The following is a 27,595-nucleotide window of genomic DNA, read 5'->3' on the forward strand; positions in this document are numbered from 1 at the left end:
TTAGGATTTGATGTTTTGAGTGTGTGCTGCTGCCATTGTAGAAAAAATGCACAATTCAGCATTTTTTCCTGAATAGACAGAAAGAAAAGGCTTCAACTGAAAGCTGTCGATTGTAAAGCTGAAGCTGCTAATCGATATGTGGGATAAACACAGCATGTGGTGGTGTGTCTATCCATCCCACATGCCTGTCCTTCACTCAGGCACTTTATTAAAGGTCATAATAGTCCTGACAGTGTGTTGTTATTATCGCCCTGTTGTGTGACAGAGGGCGGGTCTAGGATCAGGGCACACGCTTATTGGACGTGACGACGACGTGACAACCCCCCCCCCCAATCACGATGCTTATGTTCTGTTGCGTACGCACATACAGCGACCCCTCTCTCTTCTGATATTTTATTTACTCCCGAAAACCCAAGATGGCCGCCGTGAATGTCTCGGCCCCATAGCGAAATTAAGGATGCAAGTAAGTTGCCATGAAAACGACGTTATAATATATATATATATTTTATTTATTTATTTATTTGCACATATATAAAACTGCACAAAATCCAGTCAATGAAAAAAAATTCAAATAAAATGTGTCAGGAGAGGTCAAGAAGCCACAGGCTTATACAAATGACCTCCCCCAAACCCCAGAAGAAGAAGATAAAATAACAAAAAAGGAAGAAGGATCTAAACTAACATCTATAACATCTATCCCACATGTCTGTCCTTCACTCAGACACTTTATTAAAAGGTGGTGAATAACATTCTCATTCTTGGAAAATTTTATTTGCACAAATCCAAGTATATGAAAGTGAAACCTATAGGTTTAATGTGTTTCATTCTGAGTTTCTTTCTTACATAAAAGCCCTTAAAGTCATGAAAAACGAAAATGCATTGAAACTTCTTAGTATAATAGAAGAATATGAATTACAGGTACAGCCCTTAATTTAATTTATTATTATTTTCATGTATAATTTACATATTTTATTTGTTCTTGTTCTGTATGCACATTGTCCTTTTACTCTAATGTCATAATCTATGAGCCATGTTGTTTGTAAATTTGAATTTGTTAAAAAAAAAAGAAAAAAAAAAGCATAGTGAAAAAATAAACAAAGAGCTGTGTCAAACATAAAATGACAACAGAAATGAAACAAAAAACAACACAAAATAAAAAAAACCAATAAAAAAATAAAATAATAACAATAAAAAAGAGACCACGCGAGTATGACAATAATTTCACTTAAAAACACTAAAGATATTGCATACATTCATTGTTTTCATTGCTTTTTTGTTTCGTGAGGAAGAAATTGTTGACAGATATAACTGCATGTCTTTCATAAATACATGCCTGTCCTTCACTCAGACACTTTATTAAAGGTCATAATAGTCCTGCCTAGTGTGTTGTTATTATCGCCCTGTTGTGACAGAGGGCGGGGTCTAAGGATCGGGGCACGCTCTGATTGGACGTGACGACGTCACGATGTCACGATGCTTCCGTTCTGTGCGTACGCGCATGCGCAGCGACCCCTCTCTCTTCTGATATTTTATTTACTCCCGAAAACCCCAAGATGGCCGCCGTGAATGTCTCGGTCCCATAGCAGAAATTTAAGGATGCAAGTAAGCTGCCGTGAAAACAACTTTTCCCCGACCGTCGAGTTCAAGTCGTATGGTGCGGAGGAGGCCCTGACATCCGTCTAAGAGCACCTCCGCGAAACCTTCTTCAATCCAACAAAAATTGTGGAAGTAGTTTCGCGAAGTCTTCTTCTTCTTCTTCCTCGCTGTCGCTGCTGTCTTGTCCGGAGAGCGAGAGGTTTCAAAAGCTCATCCACCAAATGGCCGAGCCGAGAAAAGTGCAATTTGTCACCCTCTCGGCCTTCGCAGCGGAGTCGTCTAGGAAACGCCGGCTGGAGGAGGAGGATGAGGCCGACTTTAACTTCGCTAGAGCCGGAAAAGAGGAGGGGGTCGAGGCGGCAGCGACCGGAGCAGGAGGTGCTGCTGCCAGCAACGGTCGCTGCCTCGTCGTCGGTAGAACCGTTGACAGCATGGAGGAGAAGAAGAGGACGACGACGACGACGACGGTGCGGCTCAACCTGTCTCTACCGGAGCCCGACGACCGCTTCTCCGCAGAGTTTAATTACGGCGAACTCATCCAAAACATCCAGGTATTTATCTCACAGACTTTAACACACACCATGGCCGGTTTGTAGTAGTGTTTGTGTGGACTTGTCATTTGCCAAGTGAGAGAAACTGACCGTTAGTGACCGTTAGTGCGACTCAACACAAAAGACAAGCAGCACCATGCAGCCAGTTAGTTATTAGTTAGTCCACTCTGTTGGCTCTCTACAACTTCAGCTGAGCTCCATCACATTGTTGCTTTTTATTTTTATTTTTCAACATATACAAGAGATAAAGCTTATCTGCTACCTGTGCCCTCCCTGTTCACTCAGACTTGCCCAGCAACAGCCATTATTACAAGCACTTGGAAAATGCCACATGCAGTTTGGCCCTGTGGCTGCAGGGTGATAGATAGATAGATGATAGAGCATAGCTGATGATGGAAGTACCAGGATGTTGCATGCATTGGGAGCAAAAGGCAAAATGTCAGAGCTGAGACATCAGAGAGAAGAAACAAGCCTAATTTTTTAATACAGCTTTTGCTATTATGTTTTACATGAGTGGGACATTTGGGGGGTGGAAAAAGTTTGCAAACCACAGTATAATATTTTTTTTTCTTATTTGAATCCAAAAGGTGGCCATGCAGCACCATGGTTGGCATATTTTATGCTTTTTTGATTCAGTTTTTTGTTTTTTTTAAGTTTGCTGCTATTACAGCTTTTGCTATTATGTTTTACATGAGTGGGGAAATTGGGGGAAAAAAGTTTGCAAAACACAGTATAATAACATTTTTCTTATTTGAATCCAAAAGGTGGCCATGCAGCACCATGTTTGGCATATTTTCTGCTTTTTTTTTTTTAAGTTTGCTGCTAATATTGTGATAATGCATTGATATTTTACTAGGGCTGTCAGTTGATTAAACATTTTAATTGCGATTAATCACATGATAGTTAATCGTGATTAATCGCAAATTAATCACACATATCTACCGAAAAGGGAGATTTTTCAAGTATTTAATAATCTTATCAACATCAGAGTGGACAAATAGACACAACTAGATGGCGCCAATTCCTACTCATTGCACCTTTAAGTGTTTCTTTTTTTTTTATTGTCAATCACATTTCTTTTATATGTTCAAAATGTACCTTAAATGGAGATTTGTCAAGTATTTAATACTCTTATCGATATGGGAGTGGACAAATAGACACAACTAGATGATGGAGCTTAGCGGATGGAAGTACCAGGATGTAGCATGGGAGCAAGGCAAAATGTCAGAGCTGAGACATCAGAGAGAGGAGAATCAAGCCTAATTTTTTAATACAGCTTTTGCTATTATGTTTTACATGAGTGGGGAATTTGCGGAAAAGCTGTTTTCAAACCATAGTATAATTATTTTGTTCTTATTTTAATCCAAAAGGTGGCTATGCAGCACCATGTTTGGCATATTTTATGCTTTTTTGATTCAGTTTTTTTTTTAAGTTTGCTGCTAATATTGTGATAATGTTTTGATATTTTACTAGGGCTGTCAATCGATTAAACATTTTAATTGTGATCAATAAAAAATAACAATAAATTAAATAAATTAATCACACATTTTGACATCTGGGAGATTTTTCAAGTATTTAATACTCTTATCAACATGGGAGTGGACGAATAGACACAACTAGATGGCGCCAATTCCTACTCATTGCACCTTTTAAGTGTTTTTTTTTTTTTTGGCTGTCAATCGATTCAAATATTTAATCGCATATTAATCACATTTCTTTTCTGTTCAATATGTACCTTAAAGGGAGATTTGTCAAGTATTTAATACTCTTATCAACATGGGAGTGGACAAATATGCTTGCTTTATTATTATTGGAAATCTATTAACAACACAAAACAATGACAAATATTGTCCAGAAACCCTCACAGGTACTGCCTTTAGCATAAAAAATATGCTCAAATCATAACATGGTGAACTGAAGCCCAACAGGCAACAACAGCTGTCAGTGTGCTGACTTGACTATGACTTGCCCCAAACTGAATGTGATTATCATAAAGTTGGTATGACTGTAAAGGGGAGACTCGTGAGTACCCATAGAACCCATTTTCATTCACATATCTTGAGGTCAGAGGTCAAGGAACCCCTTTTGAAAATGGCCAGGCCAGTTTTTCCTCACCAAAATTTAGCATAAGTTTAGAGCGTTATTTTTAACCTCCTTCTCGACAAGCTAATATGACATGGTTGGTACCAATGGATTCTTTAGGTTTTCTAGCTGCATATAATGCCAGTATCTTCACTCTAGCTAAACTGAGCCCGCTACAACCTAAAAATTGCAAGTTGTGTTAATGCGTGAAAGAAATTAGTGGCGTTTAAACAAATTTGCGTTAACACGTTATTATCGCGTTAACTCTGACAGCCCTTTACCAATTGGATGTTTCTTTTTTCTTTGAGGTTTAAACAAAGTCAGGTTGTGTTTGAGTTTGAAGGGCACTGGAACTGTCTAACCATTATTCCTGTTCATAATCTTTAATATTAATTAATTTTCACTACTTGTTCCAGGCAAAGAAAAATCCTCCAAGTCTGACTTCAGCCCACAACCCCAACGACCCCTTCAATGATGACGAGAGACAGCGGCTCCAGGTCGAGGCCATGGCAAAAAAGTTTGAAAATAAATATGTGAGTTATTTTTTATTTCAAATCTGAGGTGTTTCTAATCTGATCTGATGTTAGAGTTATACCCGTAACGATACTGGATATTTGAGGCCGATTCCAATATCGATATTTGGGAGTTTAAAAAAATCCGATAATCATGTTTTGGCTGATGAACACAAAACATAAATAAACATGAGCGGAAATATTTTACAGTTGAAAAATCAACTTGTCAGTGCTCTTTGGGGGACAATGAATGTAATGGTGACACTATCTCTCTCTCTTTCTATCTATATATATATAGATATATCTATATCTATATATATATAGATATATATATATATATATATATATATATATAAGCTAATATTGGCTGATATATTGATTTAAATTACTGTGTTATAACTGTTTGTTTAGTAACTTGTTATAGTTAAGTAAATTAAATTTATATAGGTGGCACCCTCTATCCGTAGGCCTGCAGGAAAGAGGGACAAACGGAGCAACCGAGACGGTTATACATATATTTAATGACATTTTCAGTCACTTATTGATTGTTGCTGTGGCTCGGCTGAAATGTGTTTTGAGGCTGATATTGATATATGAGAATTTAAAGTATCCGATTACAATGCAATGTCTGATATTATTTTTTTTTTTTACATTAACACATACCATAAACATTTTGTAATAGTGATCCCTTTTTTTGATACGTACTGAGTGGGACATTTTACAGTTGAAACATAAACTTGTCGGTGCTCTTTGATGGACAGAATATGTAATGGATAAAACTTTTCTGAAAGACTTCAAACATATGTTTGGCATTTCTGTAGTAGAGCTGTGTATTTGCAAGAATCTGGCGATACGATACGCATCATGTCACGGGGGTTACGATTTAACATATTGCGATACGGTAAGCAAGGCGATATATTGCAATTTTTTAATCTAATTTTAAGAAAACTCATTATAAAGAACACACCACCTTATGCATAAAATCTGAGTAAAAAAAAGTTAACTTTTTTTTAAAACAATCAGAACAGTGGGATCTGCATTTGCATTTATTACAGTCCCTATAACATCCAACATTATAGCACTACTTTGAGAGGGCACATACACTGAGAGGGCGCATATCTTTGCAAATGAAATAAAGTATTGGCCGGAATTAATCTTTGATTTTAAACTATAAATTAAAAATCAATAGTGTTTTGAGAATCAATACAGTATAACAAAACATAATATCGCGATATACAATATTTTCGATATTTTCTTATACCCTTATTCTAATCTGTAGTGCAATTTCTTTCTATTTATCGGCAGACAAATATGCTAATAAGAATATATCTGTAAGAAGCATATATCGGCTCGTCAGGCTCTAGTTGTCTAATGCTGGTTTGTGTTCTTAAGAGAACCAAATGCCCATAAAATAACAGCCAGATGGAGAAAATCCGGTCATTTTGTAAATCTTCACTCTGAAAAGGAGCCATTTAAGATTAAGGTTAAGAATTAAAAACTTAAAATTATATCATATTTTAATTATTTTTCAGGGTAACACAGAAAAGAAGAAGAAGAAGGACCGAATGCAAGATTTGATTGATATAGGCTTTGGCTACGACGACACAGACCCCTTTATCGACAACTCAGAAGCTGTGAGTGCCCCTCGCTTTATTAATAATGAGGTGATTTATCACCCATGTTTGTTTTTTTTCGAGGATGTCACTTTTATTTAGTCAGATATCTCCCTTTAGTCTTTATAATAATATTGTTATTTTTTGCTCCCTTATTATCTGCTGATTTAATTTGCTGTCCTCGTCACATTCCTGAACTGCTCTTCTCGTGTCTTGTTTTGTTGAGGTAGACATTATTCCTCTGTGGTTAAATATTTATTTCCAGGCTTGATGTTTCAATGCAGTGCATTCAGTGACACTTCTAAAGATAGACGCCTGTCCCTTCTTACAACCAACCTGAGACTACGGTCTAAAAATCATCCTCATGACTCATGAATACGTACGCGCTGCTTGTGTCCACACAGGGATATGTCATTGTTTTTGTTTGACAGTGTTTATTGCTCAGTATTCAGAGGACATCACTCTCTCTGTCTGACTGTAATAGATAGAATTATGCTCTTTGTATGGAGTCTCTGCCATTATATGATATTTGTTTTGTTGTTTTGATAGCTGTCCTCTCTGCACTCACAGATTGGCAGCGCCTGTTTGACCCTTTTTCTTTCCTTTTGTTTTGATATGCTCTGTGATGGAAAAGTGTTTCATCTGTGGCCTGAAGGGACTGTGATATTTTTATTTATTTTGGCACACAACAAGTCATCCATTTTCACTGACCAACATAAGAGCACAGGCTTATTTGTAAAAATGTTAACAGGAAACGTTATCATGAGATCTGCTTTTGTTTCGTAAGAGGATTTACTGTTGTCTTAGATTCCTGTGATCTTATACCACAAACTGTCTTCTGTTGTTATCTCAGTATGATGAGCTGGTTCCTGCCTCTTTGAGCACAAAGCTGGGGGGATTTTACATCAACACTGGCACGCTGCAGTTCAGAGCGGCCTCCGACTCCGAGGGAGAGGAGGACAAGGTGAGACAACCTAAACACATTCATAACAGAACGTAAAAAAAATGTTAGACTGTGTTAGAGCTGCAATGATTAATTGATTAATTGTCAACGATTATTCAATTAATTGCCTATTTTGATAATTGATTAATCGGTTTGAGTAATTTTTTTAAGAAAAAAAATTCGAAATTCCCTGTTTCCAGTTTCTTAAATGCGAATATTTTTTGGTTTCTTTACTGCTCTGTGACAGTAAACTGAATATTTTTGAGTTGTGGACAAAACAAGACATTTGATGACGTCATCTTAGGCTTTGGGAAACACTGATTGACATTTTTTTTTTTTACCATTTTCTGACATTTTATAGATCAAACAACTAAAAACTAAAAAAGAAAATAATCAACAGATTAATTGACAAGTTAGTTGCAGCTCTATACTTAGTTCCAAAATCACTTTATTTGACATTATGAGAAAGAGTGATTGAAATGACACAAAGTCGAGACTTATTTCCTCTATGGTTCTTGTTGTAAAACTAACGAAGATGCAGGAATAAAAGTGTCTAGGCAACATTATACTACCAACAAGCCAACACAATACATATATTATACATATAAAATGATTTAGGATGCGCTCGATTACCTACACAATATTATCATATGTGTATTATTAACTTGATATCAATTTTCATTTTTAAATATCACGGTTATCACCAATACGGGTATATCGTGACACCCCTACTAGGAAGCTTATACCTTAGCCGCAATTTCTAGGTGCTCATTATTAAGATATGCAAAGGTAACTTATTCCAATTATTTGCACTACAGAACCTAAAGGATCAGATATCCATGTTGGAAATATGTAAAAGAAAAAAAACATTATTTTTTTTAGCCATACAAGTGGCATATATCTAGGGGTGGCAATGTCAGTTGGTCACTAGTCCAACACGTTGGTCCAGACTGAAATATCTCAACAACTATTGAATGGTTTGGCACACAATTTTATACAGACATTAATGTTTCTTGGAGGAAAAATCCCAATGACTTTGGTGATCCCCTGACTTTTCCTACCTTTGCTAATTAGCATACATTAGCATGCTAACATGCTAAATTAAGATGGGGCCATGATAAACATTACAGCTGCTTAACATCAGCATGTTGGCATTTGTCCTTGTGAATATGTTAGTATGCTGATGTTAGCATTTAGTTCAAATCACCACTCTGCCTAAGTACAGCTTCACAGAGCTGCTGGCTAGGCTGTCGACTCTTTTTGTTTTTAATGCTCTACCTCCCAAATAAAACAAAACCTGTGACAAGTTTTATTTTTAGTTTTATTTGACTTTGAGATGTGTGAGTTTCAATACCAAACCATGCGTTATTCAGTAGTAAATAAAGCATGATTCCCTGGAGAAGAGTTGTGACACATTCATTTTGATAAATGATATGACTAAATGTTGCTTCGTTATTGCGACATATGACACGGCAGAATCTCAACAGGCACATGAATGTCCTCCCAACAGGAGCTTGATTTGCATTGGTTTTAGTGAGACGTGATGTAGACGTTATCTGTCACCACATCAAGAGAAATCTCTGAAGGACGTACTGGTGCACGCTCGCTCGCTCGCTCACCTACACACACACACAAACACACACACACACACACACACACACACACACACACACAGAGCACAGCGTGTGTTCCTCAGACAGAACTGATTGTTTTTCACTGTGCACTGTCGTCGTCTGCTTATTTGAGTTAAGGAGTGTGCGTGCTTTCGTTTCAGAAACCGAACGACAACAAGGAACAGGTGAATAAGAAGAGGACAAAGAAGGAAGTGAACAATCTGGAAGAGAAGAACCCGAAGAAGAACAGAGTACCTAAACAAGGGTGAGAATCATGGCATTTATAGTATTACTGTCCGTGTTTATATTTGAGGTTGTCTTGTGTCTGTTGAAGTTATACTTCTTATTATATTTAGGTTTATGTTAATATCTGAGAAAGCTGCCTCGTCTCCCTTTCAAGAGGCCATCACTTTCCACGCACCTTTCAAAAAAAAAAAATCTCCCACTTAATCAAATGATTCATTACCATTAAGCCATGCTATTTAAAATAATGTCACACAGACACTGTTGTGTAAATGGACAAGTTTCTCTCCTGTGCTTGAAAAGTTGACCTTTTGAACACCCATGGATTTGTGTGGGCCACTGTGAATATGTGATGACATATTCGTCCACTCTTTACCGTGCTAATAATCCACCACCCTGTGTGACATTATACTCCTGTGCTTTTGTGTGGATCCTCTCATACATCTATCATGAGGCAGGGATGCTGCTGACTGTGACTTGCTCTTAGTTGCTGTGACAAGTCAAGAAAACCAGAACCAGAAAACACTCTCCGTGATCCACGCTCCGATAGGCCGAATACTGCAACATGCCGCCACTCTGAAAATAACTTACCAAAAATAGCAGCAGCAGCTATTGCCATTGTGCCATTATGAAACAGATAATGTTATATATGTGTGTGTGTGTCGGGTCTTTCGGAGCAGACTTCAGGTTAATCCCGCAGAATCCCCACAGTTCCTCTTCCCACGTTTCTGAGTTGTCTTTATCAGCGTGTGTTGATGCCTCAGTTTGCCAGTGAAAATGTCTATTTGTCGCACAGTTAATTTATTCTTCATCTTGGGATTTTTACCTCCACCTACCCACTTTTCTGTCCCTCTCAAATTTAGCGTTTGAAACGCGCCTTCTGTTGTGCCCTTTTTATGGCCGTTTCAGTCGACCAATCAGAGCTTAGTGGGCAGGAATAAGAATGGCAATATCATCCTCCTACATAGCTAGCTAGCTCCATTATTGAAAAATGGCAACAAGCGTGGATGAGATAGAGATATATCTTTTTCAGTCCCGATAGCGATACCTGGGCTTTAGGTATCGGCCGGGATCATTCTTTTATGTGTTAGGCAACATCGGGCTTGACTTAAACATTGTTTTCCTAACTTTTTAAAACAAAATATGACAAATAGATATAAATTTACTGAAATCAATGAATTTTATTTGACAGGGACAATACATGTAGGTATTGTTACACTAAATTAAAGTGCAACTGATGCAATGTGTATAGGACTTTTAGTCGTAGCTAATTTGCAGACCTGGTCCATGGTTAGGCTTTTAAGAAAAAAAAAAAATGCATAATACCACATCATACATAAAATCACATAATACAACATTGTACATTACAATCCATTAACATATGTATGTTCCCAATCATAAATCAGTGATCACAGGCTTGGTTTAATTTCGGCCAGTGTTTCACCTTTTCATTAAACGTGATGTCAGTTTATTATTAAATTAATAAATCGTACACCCAGCAACTTGGTAAAAAATCTTCAAAATTATCAAGAATTACAATTTAAGTGTAAACATTTTCAATGCAGCAACATCTTCGTCAAAACTTAAACAACAATTAAAATTCCAGTGAATAATGTATATGGTATGTAAACATAGAATTGAATAGATCGGCCCCATTGTCACCGATATCTGATCCAGCTATTTGAGTCCGTAGTGGCCGATATCCGATCCGGTATCGGTGCATCCCTACTTAAGGAGAAAGAAAACGAAATAATGTAAATGTGGAGAGATTGCTAACCGGGTTTCTCATATACCATGTAAACGTCACATCCTGAACGAGAGCATTACCTGGATACTAATGTGCGTGTAAGCGTACTCCGTATCCAGTTGAATGAATGAAGTAAAACTAAATGCAGATGCAGTCTCGGGCACTATATCACCTCTCATTCAAAACATGTACTAAGCATTTTGCTAAAAACAAGGCATCACTCTGTTTTCCTCCCACAGAGTGGGAGCCCTCAACCTTCACCGGCCGGAGAAGAAGAAGAGGAAGAAGCTGATGAAGGACTCGCTGTACCTGGCGGCCATGCTCCGCCGCTTCACACGGGAGAAGGAGGACATGAGGAAGAGAAACCCGAACATGGCTCACCCTGGCTTGGCAGGCGGTGCGGCTAACAAGCCCCACTCCATCAACTCAACGAACCACCCGTTAGCCTCTAACTCCACCCACCCGCAGGGCAACACAGCCAGCAGCGACCTCTCACTGGCAGACCTCGCCTCGGACCCCGCTGTGATGTCACTGCTGGGCTCGGCCAATGAGAAGGAGCTGCAGGATCTCCTAGGCGACCTGGACTTCAGCGTGTTGGACACTGACCAGCAGCACGCCATGGTGGCGGCCAGGGAGAATGGCATTTTGGGAGTCGGTGTTCCGGTTCCTAAAGCAGCAGCAGCAGCAGCAGCAGCAGCAGCAGCAGGAGGAGGTGGCCAGGGGCGAGGCCTGGGGTCTTCCAGCGGACTCTTCTCTCCGCCTCTGCTGCCTGATAGACTGCCTGCTCCTCTTATTAAACGCATCGAGGACCTGCGGGCGGTGAGTCAACTGTAGCCTTTTCTGTGGGCGACTGAAAAACAAATGCCCATCAGCTCAGGAAGTGGCACAAAACGTTTATTGTTTAGTCCAACGAGAATAGCCTCTTCTAAAGCTTCTTGGAGAAACCTGGCTCCAAGCTGAACCCTGAAGGTTTTTATGTAACTAAAACAGCAGGGTTGGCATCACTGCCTCTGAAGAAGTTCTTATTTTCTTGTTGCTTTTATACCTCGCAGCCACAGAGTCCATTCGTAGCGGAGAATTGTTTTTCTAGATGTTGTAAAGAGAGGCAATTGAAAAGGATGATTCAAGTGAAGTATACAGAGGTGAAGAAGAAAAGAGGGAGGATGAGCGAGGCAGAGAAATAAATAAAGAAATGGATTTTTTTGTTGCTTCCAAAGATAACAAGGATATGGGGAAAGCTTGGGAGATTATTTCTTGAATTATTTAAAGGAAGTGTTACTTAGTTAGGTCACTTGACCTGAAGTTTGACTCATTTGATCTGGGCCAAACTGTTTATTATGATCTTTTAGTTCAGATTGACCTTTTACAATCAAACCAAGAGCTCTAAAAATGAAATTATACAGAGCAACAGGACAGTTTTGGTGACTGTAATCCTGCATTATCAGCACTATATGGACCCACGTGGGGGAACCAAATTCCAGTAACAGACGGGAAATCATGCAGCACCTTTCTGCCTCTTATGCATTCATTTTTTTTAGCTGGTGGTCACACAAGCTGGCAAAGAAATAGTTAATTACGAGCGTTGTTCGTCGTGACTGCAACTGCACCTTATATGTCATAAATGGACAGGTAGGAAACCACGGAAAAGAGGCATTTTTTACTAGGGGTCAGAGGCCCCACGATGCGATATTATCACGATATTTAAGTCAGGATACGATCTTATTGGGATTTTAAACATTTTGCAATATGCGGAGTATTGCGATAAGATATATTGCAATTTATTATCTTCTTATTTGTCAACATCTGTTCATCTCAGAGTTTTCATTCACATATCTTGAGGTCAGAGGTCAAGGGACCCCTTTGAAAATGGCCATGCCAGATTTTCCTCGCCAAAATTTTGCCTAACTTTGGAGCATTATTTATCTAGTTTCACAAGATACCAGTATCTTCCTTTTCTTTAAGACTGAGCCCGCTACAACCTCCTAAAGACAGAATAGCGGCCGTCGGATTGTTAAGAGGTTAATTGTTTATATAATAAAAGATCAATGCTTGACGTCCGTGTATCAATATAATATTGCGGCGCAAAAATATCGCGATACTATGCTGGATCGATTTTTTTTTTTCTCCCCCACCTCTATTTTGTACCTCAATATCACAAGAGGGTAGTTACTGTGTCGTAGTTGCTATGTTTCTCTCACTTTTTTATTGAGAAACTGACAAAATACGGAGCAGGACACAAGCACAACACATGCTGTTATAATTAGTTTCTGATTGATCAGGGAAAGTTTGTGCACTCACTTGCTGATGGTGTTGCCACCATGCTTATTACATGGCGTTGTGTAATCACTTACACAGACCAGGAGATCCTTGACGGTTCCTGCGATCAACAAGTAGTTTAAACCGTAGTTTCTTTTTAAATCATGCTAAAATTACTGCTTGGAAGAGCTGGTTGTTTTAGTCTGAGTTTGATTGAATGGGCAAAACGAGCCAAATCAATTAGGTGCAAAAGCATCCTTAGAAGTTTATGGTTAAGTCAGGTGAAGGTCGGTGTCAAGAAGAAGAGAAAATGTGTTTCTGTCAGTACAGAGTCCCTAAAGGCATCACAGATATATGTATATGTATTTGTACTGTATGGAACAGTGCTGGTATGCTGACTCAACCTTTTCTCCAACAGGCCTCGCGGCAGTTTGATCAAGAGGGCAGGAAGAAATTTTTCACCTTGGATATGAATAACATTCTCCTGGAGTGAGTCGGACAGCTTTTAAATCACCATCAGCCAGATCGCAGCTCACTCTCCTCCTCCCTTTTCAGTGTTTCTCACTCATTTTCAGCAGATTTCCCTCGCCACCTCTCCTGCCGTCTTTAAGTGTTTTGTTTTCTCTCCGTCTCATTGTTTGTAGTAATGACATGCTTCTCATTTCCATTCCTCTCTCTTGTTTCATCAACTTTATGTTCACCCTCCCATCATTCTGCGCAACTACCCTTTACTCTTCGCCATCCATTACTTCAGTTTCCCATCTCTCTTTTATTCTGTCTCTCTGTATCCCACCATGTTTTTCTACCGCCATAATTGTTCATCTTCTTGATTTTTTTGACCTCACAATCGTGACCTTTTTTCTCCCTCCTCTTCCTCCTCTCAGCATTGAGCTGCAGGTCCAGGAGCAGCCTCCTGCGGTGCGCTCAGGCATCTACTCGCACATGGAGGCATTTGTGCCGTGCAACAAAGAAGCCCTCCTCAAACGCCTGAAGAAGCTCAGTCTCAACATCCAGGTGAGTGATGCTTATCTGTGGAAGAATTGAGAAATCCCCTCAATTTAAATTGATCTAGGCTCTGATTCGAAAGCATCTTTCCCACTGCTGCCTTTTTGATTGCTGCGTGGTCATTAAAAGCCAGATTCAGGAAGGGCTGAAGCTTCTGTACATGTGCACTATCAAACAGTTGAAAACACTCATTGACCATCTGAAATTGCAATCACAACAGTAACTGAACTTCAGGATTTTGGATGCTTCAAAGAACTAGTTAGTATGAAGTGTCGTCCGACCACGTCTGAAGGCAAAAGCTGCATGCGTAGAGAGAGGCGACACGTGATAATTGTGCAAAAAGGGGGATCATGGCACACACTTTTGGACAGTCTTTTCTTCAAGGCATTCATAGTGTTTGTACACATAAAAAGTGGCAAATAGTTGTGTGATGAATGAAAAAGGAGGATGAGAGAGAAGTTCAGATCATGCATACTTTCACAGTCGCTGCACAAAGTGGGTTTGCAGCTGAATTGTTACCTAATTCCAACGTCAGTAATAACTACATAACTTTTTTAATGTTTACAGCAACTTTTACTAATAATAACGCAGAGTCAACCTGTTGAAAGTGGGTAAGAAATTAGCACCAGCCGTCAGCCAAATGCTGGTAAAATATGCAAGTGGTTGATAGATTTGCTTCACTCACCAGCAGCCAAAAAAACAAAAGTAGTGTATTGAGGGGCCGGTAAATTTTGGAATCCACCAGCCACAGTGGCAGGTGTACAAAAAAGTTTATCTCCAACATTGCAGACTATAACCTTGTAATTGATACCTGACTGAACTCTGTTGAACACATAAAAGCGCACAACTGTTGTTTTTGAAAGTTTTGATAAAGAATTTGTCATTGCTTGACATAAAAAGAATGGGGAAAGAAGCCGTCATAAGTGCAGTCTCAAAATGAATTTATTAATTAGACAATTGTGTAGATTAGAAGTGCAGCTGTGCAGGGAAAAATTTCCATATTCAGTTATAGACAAAAATGATTAAAGACGGGAAAACTATGGATCTCTAGTCTAAGTATCTCTCACAATCCTTTTTACATCTTTGCAGGGAACTGACTTTGAGATTATATCAAGATCTGCACGTTGTTTTTCTACTCCTCTAACTACTCCCTGTTTTATTTTTATTGCATCATACCAGTGATTTGTTATGGTCCCTTGTGGCACACATTCATGTTCATCTGTGAACACAAAATTATTTGGTCAATTGCCAAGTGTTTCCTTCAAACTCTTAATGTTTTCTGATTTGCAGCAATATTTCTGAGCATTTGAGCTGCTTCATTCAGCTCCTGTTGTCTAAAACTGATCCTGTTGTTTCTCCACATTGTTTGTGTCTTTTCATATAGATTTTAGTCCTCAGCCGTCTTCACTGCTTCAGTTGTTAATGTGCAGGGATCTCAGTGTAGGCTGACTAGTGCGATGAGGACTGCCACTGAAAACTGGCTTCTAAATGTCTTTTGTCATGGACCATTAAAGTAGCATAGTTGAAAAAAATACATCAACATACTCCCCCACTCTCTCCCTCTTTGACTCTTCCTCTTGATGCTGCTTCCTCTGTTTTCCTCTCTCTCCTCTACCATCTCTTTCTACCTTTTCTTTGTCTGTTTCTTCATTCATTATTCTTTTTCTTTTCTTTCCTAATGTTGCTCACTCACTCTCTCTCTCTCTCTCTCTCTCTCTCTCTCTCTCTCTCTCTCTCTCTCTCTCTCTCTCTCTCTCTCTCTCTCTCTCTCTCTCTCTCTCTCTCTCTCTCTCTCTCTCTCTCTCTCTCTCTCTCTCTCTCTCTCTCTCTCTCTCTCTCTCTCTCTCTCTCTCTCTCTCTCTCTCTCTCTCTCAGGATGATCGCCTACGGACGCCGCTGTTGAAGCTGAAACTGGCAGTGTGTAGTGTGATGCCAGAGCAGATAGCCAGATACAACATGGACTGCATGGCAAAGGTTGCAAAGTAAGTTAATCTTTTTTTTCTTGTTTCAGGTAAGAAATGAAACAGGTGAACTCAATCTAAAACCCTTTGCCCCAATTTTCCCCTGCCTGTCATCAGGTTTGACTTTTATGGCTGTTCACCATTTTTACCAACCAAAACCTGACACCCATCTAAAAAGGATTACAGCTGTAGTCATGTTTAATTCTTTGTTTACAGAAGCTATGCATCTGAGTGCATGTAAAAGGTCTGCAAAGTTACAAAGCCCAAAGTCCACGCCAAAGGCAAAGTCCCCCACAGAAACACTGCTCCTGAACTGCCTGAAACGCCTTGCTTGTAGTCCTGCCTTTTTTTCTGTAACATGGTGATGTCACCAAGTAACACATTTTTGCTAGCGGCTAGTATGGCACGCCCTCAATTAAAGCTCAGTTGAGCTGGAGCGGAGTCTGAAGAGTCTGTGTCAGTTGACCAAACACAACAGTAGGCCGACTGACCAATCAGAGAAAAGAGGAACGTAAATTGTTTTTGAACATTAAAGCATGCAAACATGTTTTAGTAAAAACACTAAATACAAGTACGAAACTGAAAATGAGCAAAATAGGTCCCCATTCATTTACATTTTAACTAACATATTTTTAGACAGCCAGGCGTCTACATAATTTTTTTCTGTAACTAGACACTCATAAACGACCTTAACCACGACCATAAACCTACAAGAATGTACTATAGTAATCATTGAGGTTATAAGATAGAGTTTATTCAAGCTGTTTATTGATGAATGTGTGCATTTACATATTACTGACTGTGTGTGTATGTGTGTGTCCTGCAGGCAGCAGTCAGAAGAGGGCGATAAGAACGGCTCAGAGGAGGAAGATGAAGAGAAGCCTGGGAAAAGGGTGATGGGCCCGCGGAAGAAGTTTGTCTGGGATGACAAGCTCAGGTAATGATCCAGGACTGTCTTGCTGGAATAGCTGGCTGGATGGCGTGCTGCGTGTCTGTGATGCCGCTGGTTTGCCTTTGTATCCTCACTCATTTTTCACTCTTCTTGTCTTCATCTTTCCTGCTGCTCGCCACTGTTTGTGTCTAATGTGGTAAACGGAGCTTACACAGGCCACAAAGATTGTTCAGAGTTGCTGGGATGGAGAAAAAAGAGGCGTTGAAAGTTTCAAAAATGAATAAGGGGGAAAAATGGCAACCGAGTCATGAATATTCTTCAGGTGTAAGGAACTTTTTGGTCATGCATAAAAATCAACCTAAATATATGCAATATCGTCCTTGAATTTCAGCGAAGAAGATCTTTTTAAAAGAGTACTCCACAGATTTATTGTTGGACTCGGAATGGATCGTTTTTTTTTTTTTTTTTTAAAGTACCCAAATCGTTGCAACAGAACCAAATCATGTTGTTATTATTCCTCTCATTCTTCTTTGTCAAAACCTGGTGCCTACAGTACCCACAATGCCACTGAACCACCGACAGTTTGTTCCATTTATATCAGAAATCAGAAGTCAGAGCTGGAAATGACGTCACACCTGAGTTAACCGCGTTCCAGTACAACAAGTCGGAAAACTTAATGGGGTTTGCTCCAGCCAGGTTAGCCATTGTTAGCAATACTAGTTGATAACAATGCATTATGCCGGGATTTTATGCATACAAACACTGTAGCAACATGTCCACAGATAGGAGTTGGGCAGTACTGTGTGTAAGACTGATTTAATAAGACACAAATGAGACAGAAATCCTAATAAACAGTATTTACTACAGCTTTTTTACTGTTGATGCGCGGAGCAGCCATTTTGGATTTTGAGGTTAGGGTTGGTGAGGTCCGTCTGACTTTCCGAGTTGGAAATCCGACTTCGGGGGGGGCGTTCCAGTTGCACTTTCCGACCGCGAACTCAGAAATTCTGACTTCCCAGTTAAAATTGAATGCAGCATTCGCTCCGAGACTCGGTGTGTTATTCTAGGAACGGCTAATGTAACCTCAAACAGACATGAGGAGCAGCTACAGAGGTCTGGTTAGATCACTTCCTTCAAACTCCAAACTTCCAGATTTTTTAATAATTTTCAAACTTGTAGTCTTCAGCCCCAACGGAGGCTGCCGTGATGTCACTTGAGACAATTTATCAGACTTTGCGCAGCTTCCCCAGGAGCCACAAAACATTTTTCAGAAATGCTTCAAACACCTGCAAACTGACTTTGACTTATAAAATCGGTGGAGTTCCCCTTTTAAAGTTACCGAGGAAAGCCCTGAATGTTATACCTGCATGAATGTGGAAACCCTGAGATAAGAATTAGTGTCCTAATGTAATTACAAAAACCTTGAGACTGACTCGCAGCTGCTTTTCAATCATCATTCATTTCCATAACAGCTTCCACATTTTCAGGAATGGGTTTTTACGAGTTCATAATTACCTCTGACTCCCTGAAGAATAACAATCTCCTCTGTCATTATGTGCTCAACACCTGCAGCCTAATTTAGATTTGAATAGTGAATTATTTGCGTTGAATTGAACATTTGTGTTTGTGCAGGAACCTGCTGTGCGGCTTGGTGCGAGTGAAGCTGAGCTGCTATGAGATGGAGAACCAGTGCTCTCTGTCTGTGGAGGACTACCTCAAGGCCTTCTTAGAGAATGAGGTCAAACCACTATGGCCCAAGGGCTGGATGCAGGCCAGGTCTGTGTGTGTTGTCTCTTTGTTTTTCTGTGTGTGTATGTTCTTGTGCTTACGTAGCCTTTATATATAACAGCTGGTGAACAAATTCCTTCATGGTGATGAGACAATTATTGAAAATTCTCCAGGGTGAGAATAATGGAGGTAACCTTTAACACTAGAATTAAGTTAGAAACAATAAAAGCATGTGTGTGCTTGTGTGTGTCTGTTTATATATTTCCTTTCAGAGAAGCATTAGTTTAGTCTGTTGGTGAATGTATGCACATTTCCCATCGAACAAAGTTTGTTGTAAATAGCAGACAACCTTTTTTTTTGCGTGAATGCATTAATTTCTTTATTTGTAATGACAACGCACATTAATCAACATTACTGTAAATGTGCCAGCGTTAGTCACCTTGCTAATTTTCAACTACAAGATATTATAAAACCAATGAAGTGACAGGTTTGGAAATTCAGACATAAGACAATAAGATGCCAAAATAACAACAAAATCAGCACACACGAGATGCACAAATCATGCAAAAAAACATTGATGCGACGGTACAATGACCACAGTTCAGTTCATGCAGCCATGCAAAGCAGTATAGAGCAACAGAACATAAATGAGTAGTACTGTTATTAACCTCTTTTTTGCCCACATTAGCCATGCAGAGAACTGAGAAATAGATAAAGTAAAATGTTAACAACCCATAGCATTGGTTGAGATGTTAATAGAAATATTTTAAAGGTTGTTAAAATGCTATCGCACACTAAACACATAATCCATGCAGCACAAAATCACAAAGTAAAAGCCATATTTGCATGGACATAAGTATTTTCTAGTCAGTCGTCACACTATCAACTTCTCTGTAGGCCGGAGGCATGTAGCTGGTTGTTATCATGTGTGGTGGTGGCAGTTCATATTGTAGAAATTGTTTATTACAAATTTATTACAATATTTAAAACACTTCCAACTTGGATTGTATACTTTTGTGTGGATCAGCTAGTCTCCTGCATACGTTTCTGCAGCTCGTCAACAGAAGCCCAAATCACACGTTTTTTTCACAGGTGTCCCATGTTTTTCCCTACGTAATATCACAAATCAGTAGTGATACATTAGTTGTAATTGAAAGATCTTGACCTCTATGACCTCCATGACAGTGATGTTCTTTTAACTCTGATAACTAACTTGTGCATATAAATTCACTTGAGAAATTTGACCCCGACATTAATCCAGCCATTCGTTTCCTCTGGCTCCCTGAACTCTGCTCAGGATTCTGCTCAAGGAGAGTCTTGCTGTTCACAGTCACCTCACTGGAAACCTGTAAGTATTTACTTTATCTCACACAGCTCATGTTTCCTCAATAACACTAACTACTCAGGGGGGTTTCTCCGAGACTGGACTTGAATGCAAAATATAAATAGAAAGATAGGCTGAATATTTGCCTGCATTTCTCCATACAGAGTCAAGAGGAGAATGGTGCCTGGGCCCAAGGCCAAAGCCAAGGTGAGAGACGGCTCTATCGTGTACTGTATAATATCTAGAAATATCCAACTGAACTTTTATTTTTCAGTACAGTTTGTTGAAACCCACATAACAATTTAATCTGAACCCATTTGCCAATATAATGCTGTACTCACTGCCTCATGATGTGTCTTGGCTGCTAGTGTAATATTTGCTCAGTTCTGAAGACGGAATTGCTATTTAGTATTAATTAAATTTTCTATGACTGATAAAACTGATATGGATCTACGGTATTTGATATCTTAAAGGTCGTATTTTATTATTTCCATGCTGGAGTTTTTTTTTTTTTTTTTTTTATCTTTGTAGCTCTCATATAAAAGCTGGTATTCAAACAATAGCCGGGGGCTTAGCCAACATTAACAAATAAAGAAAGACAAAAATACCACAGCTCACATGCTTATTTTAGTGTTACGTGCATTTCCACAGCACAGAGTCTTGTTATACTCATCGAGTTTCATTTGTTTAACAGAAATAATGGTTCATGACTCTAAGTAGTTTCTTCTTTGCCATACTCCTTATCAATGTTATGATACCTCCAACAAAACTCAACACTTCCTGATGGTTTTTCACATTAAAAGCCGACCTATAAAAGCAAGACTTTTTCCCCCACTTGGATGGTTATCGGCAAAAGATTTGCAACATTAAACAATTACTGTAACGTTTGTGAAATTCCTTAAATTCTTCATTTTATACAGTCCTGTTGATGGATTTATTTGCTGCTCTGCTCCGATGACGCCATTTTGACTCGTGTATAATGTCTGTTTTGAGTTTGGCCTGGCTCTCTCTGCCTCTGAGGTACTGACACTGATGTCTTCCGTTATTTAGGAGGGTCTTTGGATCCACAAACCACCTCTCACCATGACCTCCAACCCGTCTCTGCCCACCTCCGCATCCGCTCTGACCTCCAACCGCCAGCCCCCCTCTTCCTCCTCGCCCCCGGAGCCCATCTGTCTGTCGGACTCACTGGATGAGGATCTGACTGCTCCCTCTCTGGACTCTATCTCCCACGCTCTGGCCCTACTCAGTAATGCATCTAAGGGCCTTGGCTTCTCAGATAGTCCCTTGTCGCCTCCACCCCTGCAAATGCCCACCTCCTCTCCTCCCCCCGTCACCCCTCATTACCCCTCAGCCTCTCAGCTCTCTGCCTCGATCGCATCCACAACGCACCAACATTCCCTTTCTAAGGTGGAGACCGCTCCGCTGGCGTCTGCTGGGAACTTGCCAACAACAACAACAACAACGCTACCAACCTTCTCTTCTACCTCCTCTTCCTTGTCTCCCGCCGTTTCCTCCTTGGCTCGTGTGCAGGCAGCAGGCCTGTCGCTGGCCTCCAGGACTGCAGATGGTCCCTACGGCTTGATTAAAGGATCTGGCACCATGGGCCAAACCCAGACTCAGAGACTTGTTACCATGGTATCATCCAATCACAGGCCAAGCTTGGTGATGGGCGGGAGTGGAAAGATGCATCCACACCCGTCCCCATCGCCTCCGAAGCAGCGGCCTCCTCCCACGGCTTCCCCTCTGCTGCCCCCCCATCAGAAGGGCTTTGTTAGCCCGGCTGGGATGCTTGGAGCTATGGGAGTCCCTCAAGGACTGGCCAAGAGCAGTGCCAAAGCCAGCAGCATCAGCAGTAACGGCAGCGTGAGCAGCAGCATCACACCTTCTTCCTCCCCCTCCTCACTGTCCCGCTCCAACTCTACCACCCACCCTGGCCTGCAGTCCTTCTGCCTTCCCTCTCTGGTGGCCTCCTCGCCGTCCCCCACCTCCCACACCTCCCACTCCTCTCAAGGTAAATCCCACACCCACCACCACCACCAGGCCAACTTCATCACGCCCATGCAGGCCACCCTCACCAAGTCCTCTCACAGCAGCAACTCCTCTCCCATCATCAAACTCACCCCTCGCCCTCCTGCGCCCACCCCACCTCCCTCCTCCTCCTCCTCCCCCTCCCCGTCATCCTCGCCTTCACACCCGCTCTCCCATCAGATGATCCCCAGCCAACAGCACCAGTACTCCCCCAAAACCCCCAAAACTTTTCGGCCTCCCTTCAGTGTATCGGGCGGCGGGCAGGTGAAGCAGGCGCAGGGAAGCTACAGCTTCGCTGGAGGCCAGAAAGCTCAGTCCACCATGAGCAACAGTAGCATCAACAACAACTCCATTATCAACAAGGGAGTGATATCAGCTGTCTGCAGTCGCCCAGACAAAACTCTGTCCCTGTCTTCTGCACCTTCGGTCTCAGCCAATCACGGGCAGAGGCAGAGGGTGGTGGGCGGGTCTAACCAGAGCTCAAAGGCAGGAAACGGTTGGGCGGCTTCAGGAACTTTGGCCACGTCCTCCACAACGTCACACCTCTCACAGGTCAGTTTCGTTTTTGGATCAAAAAGAATATCGGACAAAAGCATTTCATAACTTTTTCATTGCATCTTGTTTCCGCAGGTATCAACAGCAGGTTCCCTGCTGGGCAGCCCCTCTGCTCTGCCCCTGGGCTTTGGGATGTTGGGAGGCCTGGTGCCCGTCTCGCTGCCCTTCCAGTTTCCCCAGTTGCTCAATTTTAGCCCTTCCGGAGCCCCAGGGGTCGCTGGCATGGGCTCAGTCCCCAGCTCCAACTCAGGATACACCCTAGCACAGAGCGACCTAATGGGTGAGTGGACACACAACTGGTGAAAGCATGATTTGTCGCTCGACATTGATTAAGAGGAAAAAAAGGGAGTAACATTTGTGATTTTTAGGAAGCTCTCGTGCTTAGCCCTTTCACAAAACAGACACAGTTGAACAGGAGCAGTTGGCAACTTCTTGGCTTTATTATTTTTAAAGGATAATGTTGGTGATATACTATAGTTTTTATTGTCACCAAATTCTATAAAAAGACCAAAACTAATAATGCGTCAGTCAGTTTCTCAGTACTTTTGGACGTGAAGATCTTTAAAAAACAGGTAATGAATATATAGTTTTTCTTTTAAATCTTACATAATGTCTTATAACAGCTGGGCACTGTAGTTTTTAGAAAAAGTTACTAAGAAGTAGTTTTTGTTGGGGACTACGTCACAGATTAATACGCGTTTGGTGGACTATTTGGAGCAGAAGGACCGTGTCTGTGGGATCAACTCAAAAGAAACTACACCTGTACCTGTGTTGATTGTAATGAATAAAACATTTCACTCCTTGATGTGTTTTTAATAGTTTTGGACAACAATGCAGCTCTATGACACAGAGGAATGAGCTATATCAGAATTTGGATACACAGGCAATACTTGTTATATCAATTAATTGTTGGTTTTGGTCTTTTCATGGGATTTGTTGACAATAATAAAAATATAAAATATCACCATCTTTAAACTAATTTTTATTTCCCCCCTGATATTTAAGTAATTTTTTGGGGATTTAAAAAAAAAATTGACCTTTTTTCTACCTTAAAAAATCCTGTTTTCCAAAGACTGGTTTGAAGAAAATAGACACAAAGACAATAGAAGCAATTTATAATTTTATCTGTTGATTTGATTGATTTATCTTCTTTTCATAGAGAAATAAGTTTGACTGTTTGGTACAAACTTACTTTGTTTAATACTGTATATACGACCGTTACAGGGCTGGACTTTAAAATCTCAATTTAACTCACAACCGCAACATTTGTCAGAAAAATAGAAATGAGATATTTTCCTCAAATTGTTCAGCACTATGTGGAGCAGATTTAGTCCCAGAAGAGGATGTGTATATCAGTTCATCTTTACTGACAGACTTGAAGTCCTTTAAAAAAACAAAAAAACATACAACACAAACAACAGTACATACATTAAAATGTATATATTTAAAGCAGGAGAGATAAAGAAGTAAGGACAGATTAGCTGGATTTAACAGAGAAGGTGAGAAATGGGAGTTACGTATTCATAGTTATTTTATTGTAATTCCAGCCTCGTTGTTTATGTGTCTGCGCTCGTACTGAAGTAAACCAGCAGCACCTCCACTGTGCCTGCTGTGCTCCACATCTCTCGCTGTGACCCTCTCGCCCGGTCTCCATTTTGTTTTTATAAACCACCGTCTCCCTCCTTTGTTCTCTCCATCTTTTGTGTCCGTCTCTGTCATCTCAACCTTTTTGTACCTCGCTGTCACCTCACTTTGATCCTCTCCTCTCCTTTGTTGCTGCTTTCCCATTTTAACATGACCCCTTCCTCCTCTGCGTCATATTTTCCATGTTCCCCCTTGTTGTTGTTGTTGTTGTTGTTCCTTCCTCTCATCCTCCCTCCATCTCTCCTCAGATCTGTATAAGAGTCTCCAGTCAGGGTCGCAGGCTGCCCTACCTCCTCACTTGCAGCTTGCTTTCTCAGGTAATCTGCATTCATCCTCCTCCTCCTCTTCATCCTCCATCTGTCTGTGTCAAGTCGTCCTCTGCTCGGCTGCTGTGTTGTTTGCTCTGTAACTTTCTGCTTGCTCCAGTATATTTGGTGTTCAGCATGCGTCTGGTTTGTCCCCTGTAGTTATAGCGCAGTTCATGTTGTTAAGCTACTGAAGTTATTCAGAGATTTTGTGACAGCAGTTTGCAGAATACAAGGTGAGGATTCAGTTTCATTCTGTGATGTACAGATGGTTCTTTGATTTGAGAGCAGCTGTCTGATTAACATGTGAAACTGCAGTGAGTGATTTGGCTGAATTATGAAAACTGAAAAACATTTGCTCGCTGATGTCCACCATGAATGTATGTACCTTTTATCTGTGGCTGAATTCAGTTGTATTTATGGCTGTAAACAGAGACTTAAAGCTCTCAGTCCAGTCTCACCTGGATTATTCATGGCACTCAGGTCAAAGAACCATTTAAATGTCTAAACCAGGAAACTCAAACACAGCTCATCCTGTTGTACCAGCTCACCGTCTGATGAACCACAAACTCTACTCTACAATATTATAATTAGGTTAGTTTGACACTAAAGTCTTTGTTCAGTTACACCTGAGGTTAAAATGTGGCTCTCAAATAACCAAATGTGGCCTGCCTGCAATAAACCTAAATATTTTCATCTTCTGTTTATATAAGAAGGACAAAATCCGGTCTAAAAAAAATAATGACCAAATATTACTGTAATCCCCAATCTAAACAAATAAAGTTAACCTATAGACATCACCAGACTCCACTAGTGTACAGTTGAAGTTGGAACTGGTATAGCCTGACAACTACTGGATTGTTGAGATCAATATCAATATATATATATATATATATTTTTTTTTTTTACACATATATACATAATATATAATACATAAATAAGCTCTTTTGATGAGGATCCCTTAAATTTTAATATGTAAGTATCACCTTGTGCTGCAGGATATTGTGTGGGGCTTTTTTGACTGTTTTTTAATGTTTTATATGTAAAAACGATTCATAGAGAAAATAATCAGAATAATCGATAACGAAAATAATCAGTAGTTGCAGCAAAATAATGACTCAGACATTTGCTAAAAGTGAAACAAATAAAAAAGGAAAAAGAAACAAATAATTAAAGTATAGACTCGTGATAATAACTAAGATTAAAAAAACATAAATAAATTAGAAAAAAAAAGTAAGACGGATGATCAGCAGCCATATAAGCCTTCAATTTACAGTAAACGTTCAGGCACGACTATGTGTTCAAACTAGTTTGTAAATGTGGTAGATGTGGTTCATTATAATTATAATAAACTTTATTTAAACAGCACTTTTAAATTCAAAGTTACAAAGTGCTTTACATGATTGCACCAGGATTAAAACATTTCAGGATTGAAATGAGGCAAATAAAAGCAGACAGTTAAAAATGCAAAAAAAAAAAATTGTATAAAATACCCAATAATGATATTAGATAAGCACGACATGAGACATGTTGGAAATAAACAAAATCAATTTTTCTTGCAAGCCAATCAGAGCAGACTGGGCTTTTTCGGGAGGGGGTCTTAAAGAGACAGGCGCTAAAATGGAGCGTTTCAGACAGAGGATGAATACTGGTATATTCAGACAGACAGGATGAGAAAAAAATTGTTTTTTGACATTAAAGCGTGTAAACATGTTCTAGTAGGAACCCCACATAGCGAATAAAAAAAGGTTGCCATATCCTGTAAAACTTAAAGGCGTAAAAATGTCAGTGTACGTTGGGTCATTGAACTATTACATAATGAAGGAAGTCTTTAATCCACAGAGAGGGTCGGAGGTTCAAACGTTGAACTGGTGATGAAAAAGGATTTACTGTCATCCAGATGTCAAAGTTGTTAAATATCTCCATCCTTTCCACTCAGATGCGAACCAAAGCCAGGGTGGAGACATGAAGAGGAAATCCCACTGACCAATAACAGCGCAGGAGGCCGACACCAGCGGGGTGTCATCACAGCCTCCTGGACGCATCCACCAATAGGAATCTTCACTTTGATTGACTGACGCAGTGAGGTGGTATGAGGGGGCGGGGCTCCTTTTTAAAACGGACCTAAAGGAGAATCGGTTTATCCTCGCTACAAATGGCAATGATGAATTAATTTAACTGTATTTTCTAATGAACCGGGTATGAGAACAAGACAGAGTGAATGACGAGAACACTTTTTATTTTTGTTCCGCTTATTTTTTTATTTTTTTGTCAACATGTTTACATATGACCGACCTTGATCACTGTGGAATGAGTGTGAGCGAGGTGGTGGTACAGATGAGAGTAGTAGTACGCTACGTAATATAAGTTGTATTTAAGCTTATGTGGAATAACAAGACTCTTGTTCTTGCAGTACAAAAAGAAAAAGAAAAAAAAAAGACTTGAGTAATGAATTTTTATTTTTCTGTCTTTTTGTCTCAGATGTGGGAATCATCGTGTCCGTAGAAATTTTATTGTTGGTCACTTCTGCTCCCACAAATGACTGTTAAGTAGTAGCTTAAATTAATATTGATAAATTATTTGTAATTTACACAGGGACAAAAACATGTGTGTGAGTGAGAGAGTGAGAGCGGTGATTTGAATGTGTGTATGTACATAAAAAAAAACACAATATACTGTTAATCTCTTTCCAGATTATTCTGTATGAATGGGTAAAGACGTGTATCCCCTTTTCACAATAATGAGCGAGTGTAAGTTTGATGCCCCTCTCTTGCTCAGTGTGTTTTTGGTGCTGTTTAATCACACTGGACCTTTTCTGGAAAAAAGACTTGAATTGAAAAAGTTTTGGGCTCCTCTTCTGAAGAGCGGAGCCGCCTGTGAGAGAGGGGAGAAACGTCAAGATTGTAGCCTACTTGAATTTAGTTTTTTTTTTTTCTTTCTTTTTTCTTTTTAAGTGAGTTAAGATTTTTTTATTTACTTTCTCTGCTTATGGAC

General features: G+C 40.0%; 1 protein-coding gene across 3 annotated transcripts; it reads left to right on the forward strand.

The window, feature by feature from the left end:
- Positions 1-712: 712 nt before the first annotated feature.
- ubn2a (ubinuclein 2a) lies at positions 713-27,041 on the forward strand. Of its 3 annotated transcripts, XM_074630561.1 has the most exons (17): positions 713-2,147; positions 4,646-4,762; positions 6,274-6,375; positions 7,208-7,318; positions 9,072-9,175; positions 11,140-11,719; positions 13,575-13,645; positions 14,041-14,170; positions 16,037-16,143; positions 16,949-17,059; positions 18,647-18,790; positions 20,040-20,090; positions 20,231-20,273; positions 21,117-22,649; positions 22,728-22,932; positions 24,545-24,613; positions 26,541-27,039. In XM_074630561.1, the coding sequence occupies exons 1-17, from the start codon at positions 1,818-1,820 to the stop codon at positions 26,585-26,587; spliced, it is 3,855 nt and encodes a 1,284-aa protein (XP_074486662.1). In that variant the 5' UTR covers positions 713-1,817; the 3' UTR covers positions 26,588-27,039. The 3 variants fall into 3 exon arrangements, with proteins under 3 accessions (XP_074486662.1, XP_074486664.1, XP_074486663.1); XM_074630563.1 differs by lacking the exon at positions 6,274-6,375 and having other exon boundaries at positions 26,541-27,041; XM_074630562.1 differs by lacking the exon at positions 24,545-24,613 and having other exon boundaries at positions 26,541-26,733.
- The last annotated feature ends 554 nt before the right edge of the window (positions 27,042-27,595 follow it).

Source organism: Sebastes fasciatus, chromosome 3 (assembly GCF_043250625.1).
Source record: "Sebastes fasciatus isolate fSebFas1 chromosome 3, fSebFas1.pri, whole genome shotgun sequence".
Classification (NCBI taxonomy): Eukaryota; Metazoa; Chordata; class Actinopteri; order Perciformes; family Sebastidae; genus Sebastes; species Sebastes fasciatus.

What these genes read in the sequence shown, in the direction of transcription:
- ubn2a (XM_074630561.1), top strand. Translation starts at nt 1,818, where the DNA reads ATGGCCGAGCCGAGAAAAGTGCAATTTGTCACCCTCTCGGCCTTCGCA. An exon ending in GGCCCAAGGCCAAAGCCAAG is followed by an intron (nt 20,274 to 21,116) that starts GTGAGAGACGGC and finishes TCCGTTATTTAG; the next exon opens with GAGGGTCTTTGGATCCACAA. An exon ending in AGCACAGAGCGACCTAATGG is followed by an intron (nt 22,933 to 24,544) that starts GTGAGTGGACAC and finishes ATCTCTCCTCAG; the next exon opens with ATCTGTATAAGAGTCTCCAG.